Genomic DNA, 19,711 nt, shown 5'->3' with positions numbered 1-19,711 from the left:
TCTCTTTCAGGAAATTTAGTTATCTAAAGACTTGGAAACACTGTAAAGTGTTTTGTAAAATATTTGTTTTATTTTGATTTAAATTTAAAAAATAAGTGTCAGACAAACCTGCCCCATATCAAACTGCCATGTGCACTCTGCTGTGTGCACTGTACATACTGGTTAGCATAATATGGGTTCTTAAAACTTTCTATCTAGTCATTTAAAGTAACTTAGAAATACTGTGCCTGTAATCTCTGTCAAACATCAAACTGTAGCAATCTCCAAGGCATGAACTAAGACTAACTTGTATAAATAAGGGATAAACAAACTGTTTACAGTCTATACTTCACAGTTCTGGTCTGTTACATCACATTAAGTCAACAATAAACTGATGCAAGAGAGGAAGACCGAGAGAGAGAGAGAGAGTTGGCAGGTGTGAGAGGACATTGTAGAGCTTAGCTGAGGGCAGACTTTCCATCTTGACCCTCTGTGCTTTGATCTTATCACTTTCCCACGCTTTAACACTCTTGTAACTGTGTCTTACTGGTAAACCTGATCCACACACACAGACCCAAAATGCACTCACAACAAAATGTTGCTGCTGTACAACAGAGAAGAGATTAGTTAAGCCCAAGGTGCCTAGATAGCTCACCAAGTAGAACCGGTCCCCCCATGTACCAAGGTTGAGTCCTTGCTGCAGCGGCCGACCTGTGGCCCTATGATGCGTGTCCTTCTGTCAGCTATGACAGAGGTCTGGGCGACAGCATTGAATGTAGCTAAGTACATGTACTCAAGTATTGTATTTGTCTGACAGCTTTAGTTACTTTTCAGATGACAATTTTTATACAATTTGTGTCCAGTGAAAACCACCTATCTCCAAATATGGTGATTCTGAATTAGAAATTTTCCGACCTCCCGAACAATGAACACAGAGTGAACACTGAGTGCAATTTTGGCAACATCGACATATAAAGATGGACGCATCTGAAGGACTGTTGCGTCTCTACTTTTTCCCACTGTACAAAAATCTAGCCAGTAAGGTGGCGTTGTGGTAATATGGACCCGCCCATACATCCGGCCGACATAATCGCAAGCTCAGCTGTCAATCATGATGTGAAACCCCCTTTTTTATAGCTTCAAATAACTAATTAAAACCTACTATTGAGAAAAATTAACACTTGAACACACACCAGTACGATAAGAACTACCTAAAATTACTTTTGAAAAAATCGATTAGACGTGTACTTTGATATTTTAACTTGTTTTTTGTAGTTTTTAGTGACCAACTATGTCACTGATTTGGGTGAAACTGGATCTTATTATATGGAGAAAATGTTTGCCGGTGATTTAGAGAGTTTTCTGATGGACAGTTAACTTGTCGCTTAAGTAACCGCTAACAGCTGCTAATTGTAGCTGCCATTAGCTAGTTTGCGCAGTGTGGGCACCAGAACCGGAGCCGGGTGAGCGGGCAACGTAACCGGTCTCAACAGCCTCTACAGACATGGCAGAGGCGAAGAGAGAACGTTAGCAAAGGATGTTATAAGAAAAAGAGAGTGACAGAGCAAGAGGCCGGACAAGAGTCCTTTTGGCTTTAAGTTATTGGTGAGAGCTCTGTGAAATAAAAAGCTGCAACAGCGAGCTGGCCTTCTCGCTGTCGGACCAGTAAGGATCGGCTGGCTCTCTAGCTTTTGATCACAAGTAATGTAATCATAACAAATGTTGGTGTACAGCTATCAATATTACAGCAGTGTAATTGCAATCACAAAACTGTAGGTGGCGCCAAATCGCGAAACAAATACAAATTCTTGCATAATGTGGCTTTAACTTGTATTTAAGTATTTTCAGAGTGGTATTAGTACTATTAAGAGATGATTTTACACAGATCATCTCAACCCAAATTACTTTGTATAATTAAAATTGCACTTTTTTGTGACGGGACAAGCACATTAGAGCAAAACACAATGCACCAACAAGAAGAGCAGCTTTCACAAAGTTCATAACAACCAGAGAAACAGTGTTGGTGTTGGTCACTTGTCATGAAGTTTTTTACCCTAAAGATGTTTTGTCTGAGCAAATGTCATCAACAACCTACTTGTGTCTCTCAGTCACCCTGATGCCTTTTGTCTCAGCAGTTACCAGTAAGCATCCTAAAAGCTTATGGGAACAGCAACCGATCAGCACTCTCACACCTGTCCAGCATGCATTTATGAGTCTGTGTGTGTCTGATGTTATCAGCTCTAGTGAACTGTGTGATAAATAGCCTCTCATGCTTAGCTCAACTGAAGCCCTTATGGAAAGCAGCTGACCTGAGGCCCCTTGAGCGCTCCAACCGGTAAAACCGCCTGCTCTCACCGCTTGGCTGTAGGCTGTGTTAACTTTTATAGCTCGGTCCTTCATTTTTCCCACAGATTCAGTTGGCTCAGTGGAAAAGAGAAAGAGAGAGAGAGAAAGCCAGAGAGAGAGCAGGGGGTCCTTGGGACTCACCCAGTTGACAGCTACTGTCTCTGCCTGTAACGACTTATTTATTCAGGGATAATTAATCAGGCACAGTTTTCTGGCGGTATGATTAATGCGCTTTGTCATCTCAGCTGCAGCGGTGAAAATACAGTAGTGTATGCTGCCACTGCTCGGCTGCAGCTGACTCTGTGGTAACGGCGAAACGAGGACGTCCTGGTTAAAGTACTGATGAGCAGGAAAAGTAACTTAGTGGCTTATGTCAGCCTTCAAAAACAGTCAAGGCAACACCATTTTTTTTCATGATGAGACCATACTGTCAGTGGTTTTATAATGTCTTTATTTTCTCTGATTTATTCTGCAGCATTAACATTTCTCAATTCTCTAATGTATAACTCGCGATAGTATCCGTGACCATCCATCAACACTTTTTGATTATTAAGGCTTATTTCTCACCTACTTATTCTTTCACACAGTATTTGGGGTCATCTGACTTCCCCATCTCGCAGTCAGCCGATTTCACTTCTTCTCCGTCTGTCGAGGGACGATTGTTCTTCTTGTGGTCATGCTGGTCTTAGGACGCCACCTTGTGATCGTTTATGTTACCACAAATCTAAGGAACCAGATGTACGTGCATGTTTTGTTTAGTGTGTTGTTTAGTGTGTTTTGGGGAATTTAGTAAAGGCAACGTTTTAATAGAAAACCTAAATAAGTTGGCCAGCATATAAAGTGCACCATCTAAAATGGATACTATACAATTCACTGGAAAGCTTGATTAAAGTAAAAGTATGAAAGTGTAAATAAATAAATTTGTAATCTACCAAATATGTGGTAGAAATATTTTATATGGCACCAACAGCAATGATGTACATAAAGGGTAATATATATATATATACATAATATTACCACACTACGGACCATAGGCCTATAAACAGTGTGTGTGACAGGCGCAGCACGTGGCTGAAAAGAGCAAATGGAAGGAGTAAACCTGGCTCTCATTAGGGTGGAGAGGTTGCACCTGAAGGGGGGCATGTCCTTTCCAGCCAGGAGCGCTTGTTTTAACCTTTTTCTGTCAGAGGTATGATCAGGTGATTGGGGACTTCTGATTGGTATTAATATTGTGATATCTATAACTTTACAAATAGTCAGTGTCTCTCTTGTTAAATCTGTTACTGTACATTGTCCAGTGGGAACCTTTATATTGTAATTGTATATTATAGATACATTTTGGTACTTTTATTATCATATTGTTGTAATATATGGTTTTGCAATCTTATTTTATAACCGTTTCTACATATATATATATATATATATATATATATATATAAGAGAGAGAGAGAGAGAGAGAGAGAGAGAGAGAGAGAGAGAGGTCCAACTGTGATTTTATTGTCAGAGACAATGACAAAATAAAGCTCTCTGAAATGTTTTACTATTACAGGAAAATAGAGTGAGTTGTTTTCTTTAATATTACTAATACTCGAGGGACTACAATGCTTAATTACTTATTTGTACTGATTTGCAAAATGATTCAAAGGCCAGGTGGTCCAAAGCAGGAGTGTTAAACAAACACAATGACAGCAAGGTTATGTACACTTTATTAATACAAAAGCCTCATTTTTACACACATAACAATAGGCAGCATTGTAGCACATTCTGACACTCTCCTGGTTGGTTCTGCTCAGTTTAGTCCTCTTCAACATGTCTTGGCTGCAGACAATAAAAGAGCAGTTGTCATATTATCTTGGGATTAGTCCTATTAATACATTTAATTTCATCTAACGCTGACATCAATTGTCAAATTTAAACTGAAGGTATGCACAAGTTTAAACTTTGACCTTATATTTTTTTATATTATTGTATGACCAGCAGATGTCACTGTAAAGCCATATTTTATTTCAGCTCTTTGACACCAGTTCTCTTACCTTGGACTTGCCACAGTTGGTGAGCTTGTTGCCTTTAGAGAAAAAATAGATTGAGTGATTAGTTCTTCCCAAAGCTCAGAACTATTGTGCTTTTCTTTCAAACAAAGCCACTTAACAACACGATAACAACAAAGATAGAAACAGAGCTGTAAGATGGGAGCAAGAGATATATTTCAGCCCTCAGCCCTCATTTCAGCTTTACTCAATGAAAATGGTTTTAGAGGCACTTTTGTTTGTTTACTGTATGATAGAATCTTAACCCCATTCACACACCGTAGCTCTTCTGTTTCACAGTGTTTTGTCTTCTGTCTCTGTTTTCACTTCCTGTGTCAGACTTTTCTTTCCAGCTGAACTACACATTGAAGTACACTCACACACACACACACACACACACACACACACACACACACACACACACACACACACACACACACACACACACACACACACACACACACACACAAACAGGATGTAGCTGTTGACTTACCTGCCAACAGAATGATGGAAAGGAACACAATGACCCCGGCGAAAACCAGACCTCCAACACGTAGTGTATAGTAGTCTACAAAGTCACAAAGGACATTGTCACCATCACTGTCACATAATGGCAACTATTACTGTACTCTTTTCATTTTCCATTATCTCATACCCCTTTTACTCCCCACAGTCTAGCTCCTGTTATTCCTCCTATGTTGTTCCTCTATCTCTCTACACATGCCTGCTTTATTTGCCCATCTAACATCTACATGTGCTGGCAGAAACTCCCTTTATCCTGTGCATGCTTTCTACATTCTCTATTTTTAGAGTACTGGCAGAAGGTCAATATTTAAACTATTTTATCCAAGCAGATGCTCATTCAGAGGTTTAGTTACCTACCGTATACAAAGTCTGCATCAAAGTCGATGTCTGCACCTGGGGATGGAAAGGGAATGGACACGGGTTCAACATTGTTTATTTCCCTCTACAGAGGCACCTGTAGTCATTGTCTTCCATCTTCTTGGTCTATCTTCAGTGTCACCCTATTGCTAAACAGCCACATGTAGACACTCCCGCTAACACAAGCAGCTCAGATTTTGTGAACATGATTAGCTTTGGCACAACGCTGAAATGTGAGAAGGTGAGCCCGTGAACTGTGAAGCTGCAGGACTCCTTTTGGTTTTTGCTTTTTGTCAAGCTATCAAGGGGCACTCTGTATGACCTACATTAAGCTTTATATGGTTGTTAATCACTGCCCACCATACATACTCTAAATAAGCAGTTAATAAGTCAACCTTGCTTTACCCAGGTACATGATTTACACATTGTTGTTAGTGGTGTTGACTCACAAATGGCTGTGACCGTGCAAATAATATGTCACTCAAATGGAGTCATGTTAAAGTGGCTCTTTCATGCATCCCTGTTTGTGGATAATCAGCAGCTCAGCTGGAGTGTAGCTTACCTTTAGAAGACATGATGCCTCGTCTGTGTCTGTGTTCAGGTGACAAAACTGCAGGGACATAATACAAACAGTGAACAAAAGGCTGGTGACAACAGCAGCCACCAGCTGGCGATCTGTCCATGTCTGCTGTTTTAAATAATTCAATCAGGAACATCTTATTTTTATATCATGACAGTAAAAGTATTCACCCTCAGTCTTGTTTCTGAAAACCGTTGTTTGCAGTCAAGAAGATTTGTGTGGATTTAGTTTCAATAGTCTCTCCATTTTAATGAAGTTAGAGACTTGCAGATGCTCATTTAAATCAGCTTATTCACTTTAGATGAGAGATAGTTGAAAGGCTCGGAAACTCTATACGTCCTGACAAATTGCCTTATTGGGTTTCCTACTACAGACTTAAGAGCAAAATGATTGCCTTGATCTTCACTGAGAACTTTAAGAGGCTAATGGCGATATTGATCCTCTTTCCTCCACCCTTTCTCGCTCCATTCTTCACACACACACACACACACACACACACACACACACACACACACACACACACACACTTACTTACTTACTGGGCACAAGCTTCTCATTTGATCTACATCCCCTGACCTATAATCATTAACTTACACAGATTAACAGAGTAAAAATTTCCCTTGCTGTCTCCATTTTGTTTGAGCGTGCCACTGTGAGTTGTGGACTTCAGTGCTTTCATTTGATATGTGTCTGGGCCTTTTCAATGCACCACTGAGCATAAGGGCATACCGAACAGTTACTCATTAATATATTACAGCTCCAATATTCATTAACCTTGAACCTTGCACAGTCTGATAGAGGTTATAGATGGGGCAAGAATGAGTAGTTATGTTGACACCCAATAATGCTGAATTGATACCCTGTGATTGTGGCCACTAAACACACCACCCCTAAAGTACAGCGATGCATCACTGCTATTAGATTTCTTCAAATCAGGGGGGTAATTAACAAGACCACTGTCTGTCCTCTAAACCCACTTTTACGACGCACATTAATTGGAGCATGTGTGCTTTTATATTTTACCTCATTAAATGATGGAGTAACTTATTATTGTAAAAACATCAATCATTTCTGTTTTACACAGAAATACACATTTTATCAACTAACCCCTCCAAAACATGGATTAACATTGTACTTGTGAGTAACGGGGTCCTATAATCCCACAGTAACAGTTTATACTAACATTTTGGCATCTGAACTGCACACAACATATTCATTTTTATGACTTGCATATTTAATTTAACATCTCTTTAGGAAAGCAAGTTATTACTCACCTGAGCTGCTGAAGGCTCTGTATAATCTGTTCAGGTGTGTGTGCGTGTGTGTGGCCCCGGCTGCGTCTGGGGAAGGTGCAGACCAAACTCCCACCCCACAGATCCACCCTCTAATACCCACCCACACGCAAACCACCTCTACACGCCCACAGCCATATTTCAGAAGCGCCGCTCAGTTACATATTTACAGTCTCATAAAGTCTGTGCTCTGATGCTAATAAAGAGTGTATATCTGCCAACCTTTGGAATCATATAAGAAGATCAGCATATTATTGACTCCACTGGTGAGGAACACATTTTCTGACATAGTTTCATAGCACCAACTAGCAGTTTGTAACCTTGATTGACATTGAAATTACCAAAAGAAAGATTTCAAATGCTGTTAAAGTGTTGAAGCAGAAAAACCCTGAAGACATTAATATATGTGGTCAGACATACTTTTATTTATTTATTTATGCCAAAAGCACAACAGGTCGCTACACAACAAGCCTCATGCGTAGAATGAACATAGCGTTTAATTGTACAGCAGTCATGTTTAAAACAGGTATATTCAGACTTGAGACTGGTGAAAGCCTGACCTGACAGGAGATTCACAGCACAGTCTGTTCATTTTGTTCTCTTGCTGTGATTTGGCTTACATTAGGCTACTATTAATGTAGTCTAGCACAGAAATAATATCAATTTAGTTCTCTCAAACTCAACAGCACTCAAACTTTGTCTCTCCTGTTCAGAAATGTACTACATATATGGCCATTGAAAGCATCATTACATTCAAGAGACTGACTAAGCAATTTAATAAAGAAACAAGAAAGAGAAAAGAAAGAGACCCAGGCTTTATAGATTTGCAGCACTACGGAGTGTTTACGGGGAAACTAATCACAGTCTGCCAGAGACTAGTTAATCCTGGCAGAGTCGGTGACAGAGGAGCGGAGTGGATGTGTGGAGAAAAAGGCAGTGAGACAGCTGATGCAGGAGCTCCCTCCACTATAGATGGTAAAATACTGCGGTGGGGGGGCTCATGCAGATACCTGCAAACCATTCCTGTGCTCAGTCAGAGAGCTGTGGCAGTTGAGATTGTCTTATATAAGGCTAATCACATTTACATGTAGAGATACACATGCACTTGTGATATACACACAATCATACAAACGTATAGAATATGCACACACATATATACCAACGTGTGTACGCACACGCTCAATCATTCAAATGTAGACCTAAATGAAGGATATTTAACTGTATATCTTATATGTAAACTATGAGTATTTTTTACTTATATGTGTATACAGTATATATGCATATGTGTTATAATCCAAACGTAACAAACATTATCCAGGACATTTGACAAAATAAACAACAAACAAACAAATCCTAAAACCTAAAAGCAATAGATATTTGCTTAACGTAAGTACAAAACGAAGAACAGCAGACCACACAACATTAAAAATTCCTCTGGGGCTTCAAAGACAATCTTGTGTCAAAGGTGCTACTAGCTAAGACAAAGAACAGGAGTGAGAGACTGTTACAGAAAGGCACAGGAACGGACAAGAGCACTGAGGGACTGGCACAATCACAACGGAGCACAACAGGCTAAAGGTTTGTCTTCAGGGCACAAGATTTATGTACATATTACACCTATAAACGTATACCTCCCCTCTTACCCTGTCATATAACCAGTAATAATAATCAGCAATTTCTCAACTGGTATAATCGCGTAATATCAAATAAAATTGATCTTCATTTCAGAAGGCAGTCTGGTCCGGTGGACTTGCCTCAGTTCTCTGCTGCAGTCTCTGCAACCACTGCAGCTGAAAGAGCGTCAAGGATGAGTGATTTAAATGAAACATTGAACTTTACTTACTCATTTACTTACATGCAATCATTTGAAGGAATAACCTATTACAGATCAGAAACTGCTTGCCAGGTGATTATTGTACTATATTCAAGTGAACTGAAACCTGAAGCTTGTGATGGTATAAAATGAAACTTGTGATATGCTTGGAAAAATGTCAGCAGTAATTTATGTAACTTGTAAGCTCTCTCTTTCTCTTTCTGTGTCTGTCTGTCTGTCTGTCTCACACATACAATATCTGTAAACAGTATCCCCAATCCTCTCCACTGTGCTGTGGGCACGCCCAATGGGAAACTCAATTATGGATGTGTGTCAGGGGGGTGAGCCAGAGGTGCGTGGAGCTGGCACAGAGTTTAAATGTGCATCTTACCCATGGGGACAATCAGGTTCTCCTCCTGTTTCTCCTCGTCACCTGGTGCCCTGAAGAGAGGATCCGCAGGTTGTCATGGTAACCAAATGATGTAGTATGATAAAATAAAAGCCTCACAAAGCCAAGTATTTGGGATTTTTTTCAATCAGAGAGGGACACTGACATACCTGGGCTTCTGGTTAATACTGCAGCGGCACCGTCGACCTACAAATATAAGAAATCATGAGCTGTGTTGACCAGAGGTCTAATTAGTTAGATGTATTCTGCATGTCACTATTACCTGATAATGTAACGGTGTAGTAACATAGTGTGGAAATGCAATAATTATTCATTAATTGATTTTTTAATTATTTTTTAAGTGACTATAACATTTGATTACACTGAGTTCATGTACACATAATAAAATGATACACAAGTACATACACACAAACACACACAAATTTACTTACTAAGGATGAGGAGGATGCCAAGCGTGAACAGCACCACGGCCAATGCCAATCCCCCAATCCTCAGGCTCTCATAGTCTACAGAAGAAGTTGACGCCAGAATGCCACAGAAGAGACACGGGACAAATTTAATCAATGTGCCATTTATAGCAAATGTTTATATTATGTGTACACACTGTCTTAATGTCTTGACAATGTGCTGATGATGGCAGAAAAAGTATAGGATTTTCCTATACTTACCATAAACAAATGGATTTTCATCTTTCTCCTTGCTTTCTGTAAAACATATAATAGAAAACATACATAGACCCAAGGTGTTTATCAATATTGTTCATAGAATAATCAAAGAAAAAAAAAAATTCTAATCTTGTGATCCCTGGATTTTAATTGTTTATTTATCTCTAGTTGCATGCTATTGCATTTTTGAGTATTTTAAGACAAAATCTCTCTCTTTCCTCTTCCTTTAAAATGTAAAATTATTTTTGATTATTCATCTTGAACTTGGGGGCGGTTACATAACTGTATCCAATCAAATGTGATTTGTGGTGGCAACCTCTGAAACATTTCATAGGGGTAGCCAGATGGGGCCACTGAAAACCAAAAGCCGGCAGGAGGGGGTCAGAGTGTGACACTGTGACGGACCATCAAAAGCAGCTGTCAATGCGTTGTTATGTTTTTCACAGATAGAAGCGTATTTTGCATTACTCAAAAACATATTATGCATGTGCGACTCGCAAGGGGAGGCCAGCGAAGGGGCCAGCGATTGTATCGGGGGGCTCCTTGGGATAGAAACCAGAGGATCTGCAACCTTTGTAAAGACAATCAGTTGGGAGATTAGTATCATATTAATGTAAGAATGTAAGCATAATGAATTATAGACAAAGATATCTACCAAAGTAGTATTTAAACTGCCCATCTATATTTAAATATTTTTTTATTACAATTAGATAAGTCTAAAGTTATTTGTAAACTAGGTGCCTTTTTGAATAATGTTATTATTGTATATTCAGTTTATGCTCCATGCCATATAATTATGGTCATGAGCTGCAAATAAATGAAATGAAAAATTTATATATTCATACAGTCACATTGATCTCTCTTTCCTACCAAACAACCACTCTTATCTCTTCAGCATTGAATTCACTCAATGAAAATCTATTTCTAATCAACACACAGTTGGGTCTGGTCATTTTGAGACGCAATCCATACATCCTCCACTGTTCACGGTAGTGGGGAAATCTATAAGGGTACGATCTGATCTGGAAACCAATAGACCCATCCATGAGCCTGTTAAGGCTGAGGTGTGACTACCATTAGAGATTACATCAAGGCTACTCACCCTGTGCACTGGGGTCTGCTACAGCTGAGTGGCAGCGAAGAGGGGAAGTGGTTGGAGTCAGAGGGTGAAAGAAAAAAGAAGAAACATACGAAATTAGATAGGAGACCAGGAGTGAAATTCTTAAAACTCCCTATCTCTTTAATCTATTTATCCACCTTTCTCTATTTTACCGAAAACAAGCTCCAAGTGTCAAAAAAACACAGTTTGCAGCACAGCACCACGTCATCTATTTGTAGTTTGTGAGAATGTGTTTACATGTCTTACGTTTAATCATACACTATAAACAGACCTCACACACACAGTCAGTGACTAACCAGTCTATGAAACCCACACATGAAGCCCTAAAGTACAGTAGTAATTGATGTTTTGCTACGGGCCCACACCCATTGAGTGCCTTTCCATGTAACATCACTCCCTGCCCCAACACTGCCTTCCTGTGGACAAATAGTGTGTGTATGCATGTGTGATCATGTGCACGGATGTGTGTGACAAGGGGGGCACTTACCAGCCACACACACCAGGAGTGAAGAGAGGAAGAGCAAAATAGTTTCCATGGCAACTGTTGATATAGAGTAATAAAGAAGGAGGGTGAGAGAGAATGAAAGAAAGACAAAAAAAAATACAGAGAGGTCTGTTTTAAGCTACACTACTCCAGCACATATATGGGGACATAAACAATAACAATGATCACACGTACTGTACACATTCAGTTTAAATAGGTTGTACCACACAGACTATACCCACACAAGCACACATGCAGTAAGTGGTGTGTTAAAGTGAGAATCACAACACACAGCACTGGGTCTACCCAAACCCCTGGAGTTTAACTGATGTAAAAGGCCTACGGATATAGTTTTTATCTTGCTTAACAATCCATGTTCAGAGCCTGCTTACATGTGCAATTTTCCTCGCAGAGATTACTTCTATCCCTGTGGACATCACACAACCTTGGCCCATTTTCATGTAGGCTATTCATGCACACATGCCAACTGTGTCTCCTACAGAATGTGTTCATGTTTAACTATCATACATTTTGCCAATGCAAATGGTGTTTCTTATTAGCCATCCTCGCTGCATGGCTCCAGGGGTGGCAATGTCAGCCTGTCAATCAGCCAGTCGGTGGGTTCCCCTATTTGCTGAAAGAAACACTGACTTATCTCAACATCTTTTACATGGATTGCCATGAATTTTTGTACGGACATTCATGATCACCAGAGGATGAATCCTAATTACTTTCGTGGTCCTATGACATTTTTGGTTTTTAGTGACATGTCTTTACAACAAATGGATGGATTGGCACATTCTGCTCCTGGGAACTAAACACTGATTATGGTTTTATGGATGTTTTGGCAAAAGAAAGCACTTGATTAAAGGCATGCTCTTCATTTATCCATTTAAAGCCAGACTTTACTTGATTTAAGATTTGATTTCATCCTTTACTTTTATTCAGTGACATCTGAGCAGAAGAAAGTGTAGGTAGAATGAGTAAATGTCTTGGTCCTCACATTTATAAAACTCCCACACAGACAAGTTTGAAAGGTCAGGTAATCTACTGCTTTTTCTTTCTAATATTTCAACAAAATAATGTCCAGCGCACTGTACAAATGCAGACCTGATGGGAACAACAAGTCATAAATCAATATATGTGCTTGCTGAATGGTTGATCTCCCCCCTGAAAATGCATCTAACAATTTCTGTAACTTTCAGAGAATTTATTTTCAAACTTACTTCTCGCTTGATTGGCCAGCTGTACAGAGGTGAAAAAGTCAGCTAGGTGTGAACGTCTCTCTTTAGATCTCTTTTTTTCATTGTTACACAGCTATTTCCTGTTAACAACCAAGTGCAACCCAATGAATGCCTCCCAGGAAAGATTGTGTGCCATTATCCTCATTTTGAAATGATATTGCCTTTCCTCCCTTTTCACTTCTCCTTCTAGTGTGGCTGTACATGGTTGGACAACACACAGTATGAACTAGTTCTGATGGAGTATACCCCAGCCTTAACAGGGAGTATTGAGAGTAATGCTTCAACAAAGCAAACACAGATGGGCAGCAATATTTGACAGCAATACATCTGATGAAGCTTATAAAAGCTCTAGACAAACCATGTTTCTAGCCTTCAAGAGTCCAAAAGCTTTATTTAAAGCTTTACCACTCTTGTTTGAGGGTGCCACCTGTCTTCATGCAAGAATATTCTACTAGACCTTGACCAGTGCCACCTTGGACAAAATCAATCATTCCATTCTCCTCTTTCCCCTTTAGTCCTCCTTGAGTATCACTGGCACTGCCCTCTCCTTGCTCAAATCATATCTCTCTGACTGACACCAGTTCATCGGTATCAACAAATCCAACTCTAACACAGCCCAGTCTCCCAGGGTGTCCACCAATGTTGGGTGCTTGGTCCCCTCCTCTTCATCCTCCACCCGCTTCCCCATGGCCTTCATTTCCACTATTATGCTGACGACACCCAGCTGTACATCTCCAGAGAAATCGGTTACTGCTGCCACTCACTCCACCCTCACAAATTGCTTACAGAAATAAAATCATGGATGCAAACTAACCTTCTCAAACTTACCAGTGACAAGTCTCAAATACTCCACATCAGCTCAGAATCCCTTATCAAGTCCTGCCACAATTTCTTCCTCGGCATTGATGGCTCAAGTTCCACACATATCCGCAACGTTGGTGGCACCTTTGATTAAACCCTCTCCTTCAAATGCCATGTTAATCTCATTCAAAAAACTGCCTTCTTTCAACTTAAAAACATTGCCCCTCTTCGCCCCTTCATTTCCTTCTCAGCTGCTGAAATCATTCACACCTTCAACACCTCACAACTGGACTACTGCAACAGCCTTCTGTACATCACATCCACCAAAATCCTGAGCAAACTGCAGTACATCCAAAACTCAGCTGATTATCTGTCTGATCACATCACCCGAATCTTTCCAAACCTCCACTGGCTCTTATTCAACAAAGAATACAGTTCAGTTTTCTCATATTACCTTATTATCTTAGATTGTCACCTACAATGCCCTCCAAAACCTACTACCTCACTAACCTCTAGCAGCAACATACTCCTACCAGCAACCTCGGATCCGCTGACGCCACCCTCCTCAGCTCTCTCACCAGTGTTCCAAGCACTGGACCTGGGGGAATAGGGCCTTCTCTATTGCTGCCCCCATCCTCTGGGACTCTCTCCCCCAACACCTCAGACATACTCCCTCACTCCCATCTTTTAAACCTGCACTCAAAACCCATATATTCTGCTTTTAATCTGTGATCTATTACCCTCCCCCCTTTTTTCTCCTTTTTTAATTTTTAATTATTTTTTTAATTAAATTTTTGTTTCAAGCTTGCAATTCTAAAATACTAAAGCCATTAAACTCAAGAGACGAAAGAGAATTTCTTCTTGTATTGAGGCTTTTCATTTCAGTTGTGACTACACAGTCAAGACTGAAACCTTTTAAATCTTTTTTATCAAGGTCTTTCATTCAGAGTGGAACTGTTATAGTAGAGTTAAAATCAAATCCATATATGAATGATGAGATATGACAATATAATCTTTCAAGGCATGTCTGTCACGTCTTGACTGAGACATCTTTGTTCACGTCAGAGGTGATGATTGATGGCTGGCCCCAAACTGTACATCACTTACATTCAATTCAGACCCATTAATAAACACTGATCCAGCTCAAGTACACAACAGGCATGAGAACTATTCACGGCAGGCATCTTGCTCTCTTTATAAGATATTTTTCATATACGTCTGTCTATATTTCAGTACGTGTCCACCACCATCACCCCTCCACCTCTGCTCTGTTCAGAGACTGAACTCTGCTTGGGTTGTTCCATTTCAACACATATACTAGTTATTAATCTAGTAAAATAATCTCTATTTACTAGTAACCCCTCTAAAAGTTGCTTGTAGATGTGTATGTATGATTGTTTGTGTGTGTCAGCCCTGTGACCTGTCCAGGGTGCACCCACCCTGTCCCCCTGCACAGGATAAGTGGTATATCAGTAGATATAGTTATGGATGGATGGTGCTTCTACTGGTGGTACTACTTTTTCGGGGCAGATGTAGACTACAATCTCTCAATCTTTTTCCGTTAACATCAATTACAAGTTTTTTGTGATAAAAACATTTCAACTTACCATATCATAACGAGAAAAGTATGTTTTAATACCATTGATTTTGTGAAATAACAAGAACATTTTGTCATATAGTAAGATAAAGTGATATTTTATGAATGTTGTAATTTAGTATCTACAGTACTAATAAGCAAATTTACATATTTTGTCGTAGTGGCATTAATACTGTATTTACTGCAGAACTGCATTTTTTATTCACCACTTAAATCATCCTCTACTACCTGTTTTGAAGTGGAAAACATTTAATTTTAATTAAAAAAATTTTTTTTTTTCTTTAGATCCAGTGTGTAACATTTAGGAGGATCTGTTGGCAGAAATGGAATATCATATGCATAACTATGTTTTCATTACTGTATAATCACCTGAAAATAAGAGTCGTTAAGTTTTTGTTACCTTAGAATGAGCAGTTTATATCTACAGGCGCTTCAGATCGCCTTCCATGGAGGCCACCATGTTGAACTGCCATGTTTCTACAGTAGCCCAGAAGGGACTTACCAAACACTGGCTCCAGATATTATTATTAGATAGGAGTGTTTGTTTCTCCTTCACACTTGGAAGGGGAGGGTGAAGCAAGGGAATTGCAATCTGCAACTACACCGCTAGATGCCACTAAATCCTAGGCTGGTCCTTTAAGGGTTCATCTTTAGGATAAAACTGTGGCTAAAATCTCACATCACTGAAGAGCTGGCTACCATGACATATGAGATTTTTTAAGGCACATTTGATCTTGAGCCACCCTGATCTACCTCTTCAATAGCAACAGGAGAATCCCTTTTCTTTTTATTTTAACCCTTCTCGGCTTTCAATCATCACATGCTGCCCAACTGGTGTGAAAACTTTGATATATCTGAGAGGATAAGCGGTAAATGGGGTATGTGGATGGACAGATGAAAATGCAATCCAACGTGAAAGATGCGGACTGCTGGGATTATCACACTCTCCCTTCTATGAGTGTTTTCAGTGAGAAACAACAAGAGTTCCACCAAAAGTAAAACTCTTGGAACTAATGACTTCATCTGGAAATTTTAACTGTGCATGAGGCAGCTACTTAGCCATTTGCAAAATCTTCCAAAATAACATTCTACAACCCACCAGCGTGTGTTCAGGCGGATGCTCTCCACAGTGTAAAATTAGGTCTGTCAGTATTGGACTAATGGAAAGGCAGAATGTTGGAGGGAAAGATGATGCCTAGCTGGTGGATAGAGAGGGGGGTGACGCCCTACTGTGGCTCTTCTCAATAAGAGATGGTTTAATGGCATAGATATGACAGTAAGTGTTCTGGGTTAAGTGGCCTGTTGGACAACCTCCACCAAGTCTGGAGGAACCAAAGATAGTCTGAGGTTATAGGCCAAGCAATCAGTCAGACTCAAAATACTAGATGTCTATTCACACCACAACACCTGTCCTTATTTGTAACAACAAAGGAAAGGAAGCAGAATTTTATGTAATACAAAGCTCAGTTTGATTTTGTATAGATTTTTGATGGTAATTTCTAAAGCTTTCATTTTAGAGAGTTTTAGAGAAACTCATCTTTGCTGACAGTAAACTCTTTTGTGATACATTTGTTGAGAGGTCTATCTACCTTGATTGCATACTATAGCCTGATCAGTACTGGATTTTTTTTAGCCAATGCAGATTTAAGTTTAAAATATAAGATAATCAGATCATAGTATATATTCTGGTTGAAAAACTATGCAGTGGTGACACTGTTGCTAAATGCCTTTTAGACATGTCTTTGGCAATTCCTTCCCATACACCAGAACCAATAAGCTTGATTTATCGGTCTAGCTTTATTTTATTCTATATTTGTTAAAACATACTTTTCTGACCAAAGATTTCACATGAATAAAGAAAATAATGAGATCATAGTTAAGAATATCACTTTTGTTAGGGTGCAATATGAATCTCTTCGGGAAGGGGAGTTTTTTTTAACCGTTATAGGTCAGTGTCACGTTTGTCCTGTGAGAATACTTGAGTTTTTGGCAGCATGGCACTGCCCAATGTAATGTATCATGCCGCTTTTCAGCAGCAGCTTTTCTCTCCCTAGGTGTGATACATGGCACCAGACCAGTTGTCTCTCCATCTTTCCTTAACCTACCTTATCTGCACTATTGTTTGGCAATATTAAGTTCCAGTGCCAGGCTCCCCTTTGTCTGAGAGGGGAGGACAAGAAAAGGGCAGGCCGAGCGACTGTATCTGTTTGGGGAGGACAAGGAAATAGCAGGCAGGGAGGCTGCTTTCTGTAATGCGGGGACAAGGAAAGGGCAGGCTGAAAGACAGTGAGAATGGGAGACAAGCATACAGGGACAGACATTATCTGGCAGGAGAGTACAAGGCGAAGGGCATGCAGAGGAGACACTGTCTGAGGAGAGAGGACAGGGGAAGGGCAATCTGTTGTATGATAGTGGCATTTTCAGTATAAAATACACAAAGCATTAAAAAGAAAGGTCATGAAATGTGATGAGGGAAAGGAAAAAACAGCAAGGCGATCAAAGAGACAGCATAACCAAAAACACTGGGAGCAGTGAGACGATAAAGTAGTAAAGATTAATCTAACCTTTTGACACCATGCTATCTGAGTCTCAGACAAGCTTAAGATCAGTGTGACTCAAACTTTTGTGACACAAATCACAGTTTAAATTATGAATTATGGAAAACACAGACAAGGTCATGAGAATGACTACAGTGTCTATTGCATGTGTGGTTTTACATGAGACCACACCCCACCAACCCCTAACGGTGTCTTTACTGTGCTCAGGAGTCTATCCTACTGGTTATTGTTTGTATTTATGTGCAGGTCCCTCTTTCGGTGTAAGGTTGTTTGGTATTATTGTGCCAAATCTCCCCATTTCACTGTACGCTTTTGTGGCTGTGCAGGTTTCTGAAAGGACATAATGACGAATGATCCTGCAGCTTGGGTATTTAAACAAATAAAATACTAAAGTGCCAGAGTCCATTAAAAAGGTATTTCCTATTTTCCAACCCTAATAAAAAATGTAGGGCAGCTAAATATGTCACACCACAGGTCTCCCAATACGTTTGCGAAAAATGAAAGAAGAAACTTGCCCCCTATATCTGCAATCATAATGATGTTACATCACCATGACAACAATGTGCGTCGGTCCATAGTGTCCAGTTATCTCCATGGTAACTGTCTCCAAATGAAAATTCTGGCGCCGAACAAGAAATGGGTTAAGATGACATATCATATCACAAGGACAGTCCACACATAAGCAGGAGAAAAGGGGTGTGGCACGCAGCTTTAAAGTCAGAATTGGTCGGCTGGATTGAGTCGGTTTCTAAATGAAATCCGCACACATCCATATATGCATAAACACGTCAGCTACAGGGCATAGTGATTGTAAATTCAGCGGCTGTTTGTTACCTGTGCGCACCCACACTAATAACGCGCGGATAGCCTGCCCCATTAGGATGCAAACGCACAGCCCGGATGACACTGCCAGGTTATCGCTGGCAGGTTATCGCTGGCACGACTCGTAATAAACATTTGGCACAATAATATTTCAACAGCCGATGCGCGACGTCTGCGCATCCATCCACTTTTGCGCCCCTCAACCTGTGGATCATCCGACGGAGCAGGAAAAAAAAAAAACGAGCCATCACCCGCCTTGTGTTTTCCTTCTCACTGACAGCAACTGGTCGTTAATAACAACGGGTCTTACATGACATCTGATGTTTGGTTTTCAACTTGCGGTTTTCAGGGCTCACGATCACAGTTGCGTCACTGAATTGGTCACGTTCATTTTCAGGCATTTTATCCCTATTTGCTTTTTTTTTTTTTTTATTATTTATTTATTTTTTTGCCGCGCAACCAGTGAAGGTTATAGTGATCAGTGCCAGTAGACACACCCTCATTCTATAGCCCTGATAAACAAACAAGAGGTGTTGTAAATGGCATCTTTGCAAGTTAATGAGACCCAGCAGTGTGTAAATGTTGTAAACACCAATGCATGTTGGTGTAAAATCATTTCAGCTAGAAATGTGCGTGATTGCCTTAAAATCCTACTAATAACACGATTTATTTACAGTGGACTGTGCACTCAAAATAAGCCAGTGGAAATAAATTATTATAAAAAAAAAATGTGCGATCCCTTCCACTCCATCTCCCTTGGCTATTATGACCCCTCCTGACTCTCGTTTTCCGCAAAAGAAAATCATCCAAGACATCAAATATGCGCGCTTATCAACTTACCTCTTGTTTCTCCAGCAGACCGTTGGCCAACAAACTGAAATCCACCCACAAAAATCAATCAGCTTGTCTCACAAGGCTTTTGTTCCAAATATTCTCATCTGTCAATATGTGCACACTGCTCACATCTACTTGTCCTGAAAAAAAATAGATGTGATGGATAACAACGTGACGCCTGGAGTGACTGCTTATTCAGTGCGTTGAACCTTTTCTGTTGCCCCCCGTCTCTCTCTCTCTCTCTCTCTCTCTCTCTCT

General features: G+C 40.0%; 2 protein-coding genes across 2 annotated transcripts; both read right to left on the bottom strand.

The window, feature by feature from the left end:
- Positions 1-4,015: 4,015 nt before the first annotated feature.
- LOC127362011 (uncharacterized) lies at positions 4,016-7,395 on the bottom strand. Its single transcript, XM_051397259.1, has 7 exons — positions 7,329-7,395; positions 7,089-7,259; positions 5,797-5,844; positions 5,235-5,270; positions 4,846-4,920; positions 4,359-4,390; positions 4,016-4,143 (listed from the first exon to the last, which is right to left on the bottom strand). The coding sequence occupies exons 1-7, from the start codon at positions 7,393-7,395 to the stop codon at positions 4,120-4,122; spliced, it is 453 nt and encodes a 150-aa protein (XP_051253219.1). The 3' UTR covers positions 4,016-4,119.
- Positions 7,396-7,509: 114 nt separating this feature from the next.
- fxyd6 (FXYD domain containing ion transport regulator 6) lies at positions 7,510-19,696 on the bottom strand. The gene is made up of 8 exons (XM_051397446.1): positions 19,460-19,696; positions 11,601-11,654; positions 11,096-11,119; positions 9,997-10,032; positions 9,760-9,834; positions 9,478-9,514; positions 9,311-9,360; positions 7,510-8,896 (listed from the first exon to the last, which is right to left on the bottom strand). The coding sequence occupies exons 2-8, from the start codon at positions 11,647-11,649 to the stop codon at positions 8,862-8,864; spliced, it is 306 nt and encodes a 101-aa protein (XP_051253406.1). The 5' UTR covers positions 11,650-11,654; positions 19,460-19,696; the 3' UTR covers positions 7,510-8,861.
- Positions 19,697-19,711: the final 15 nt, after the last annotated feature.

The sequence above is a fragment of the Dicentrarchus labrax genome, unplaced genomic scaffold, assembly GCF_905237075.1.
Source record: "Dicentrarchus labrax unplaced genomic scaffold, dlabrax2021, whole genome shotgun sequence".
Classification (NCBI taxonomy): Eukaryota; Metazoa; Chordata; class Actinopteri; family Moronidae; genus Dicentrarchus; species Dicentrarchus labrax.
This window is presented reverse-complemented; position numbering and strand designations above follow the sequence as displayed.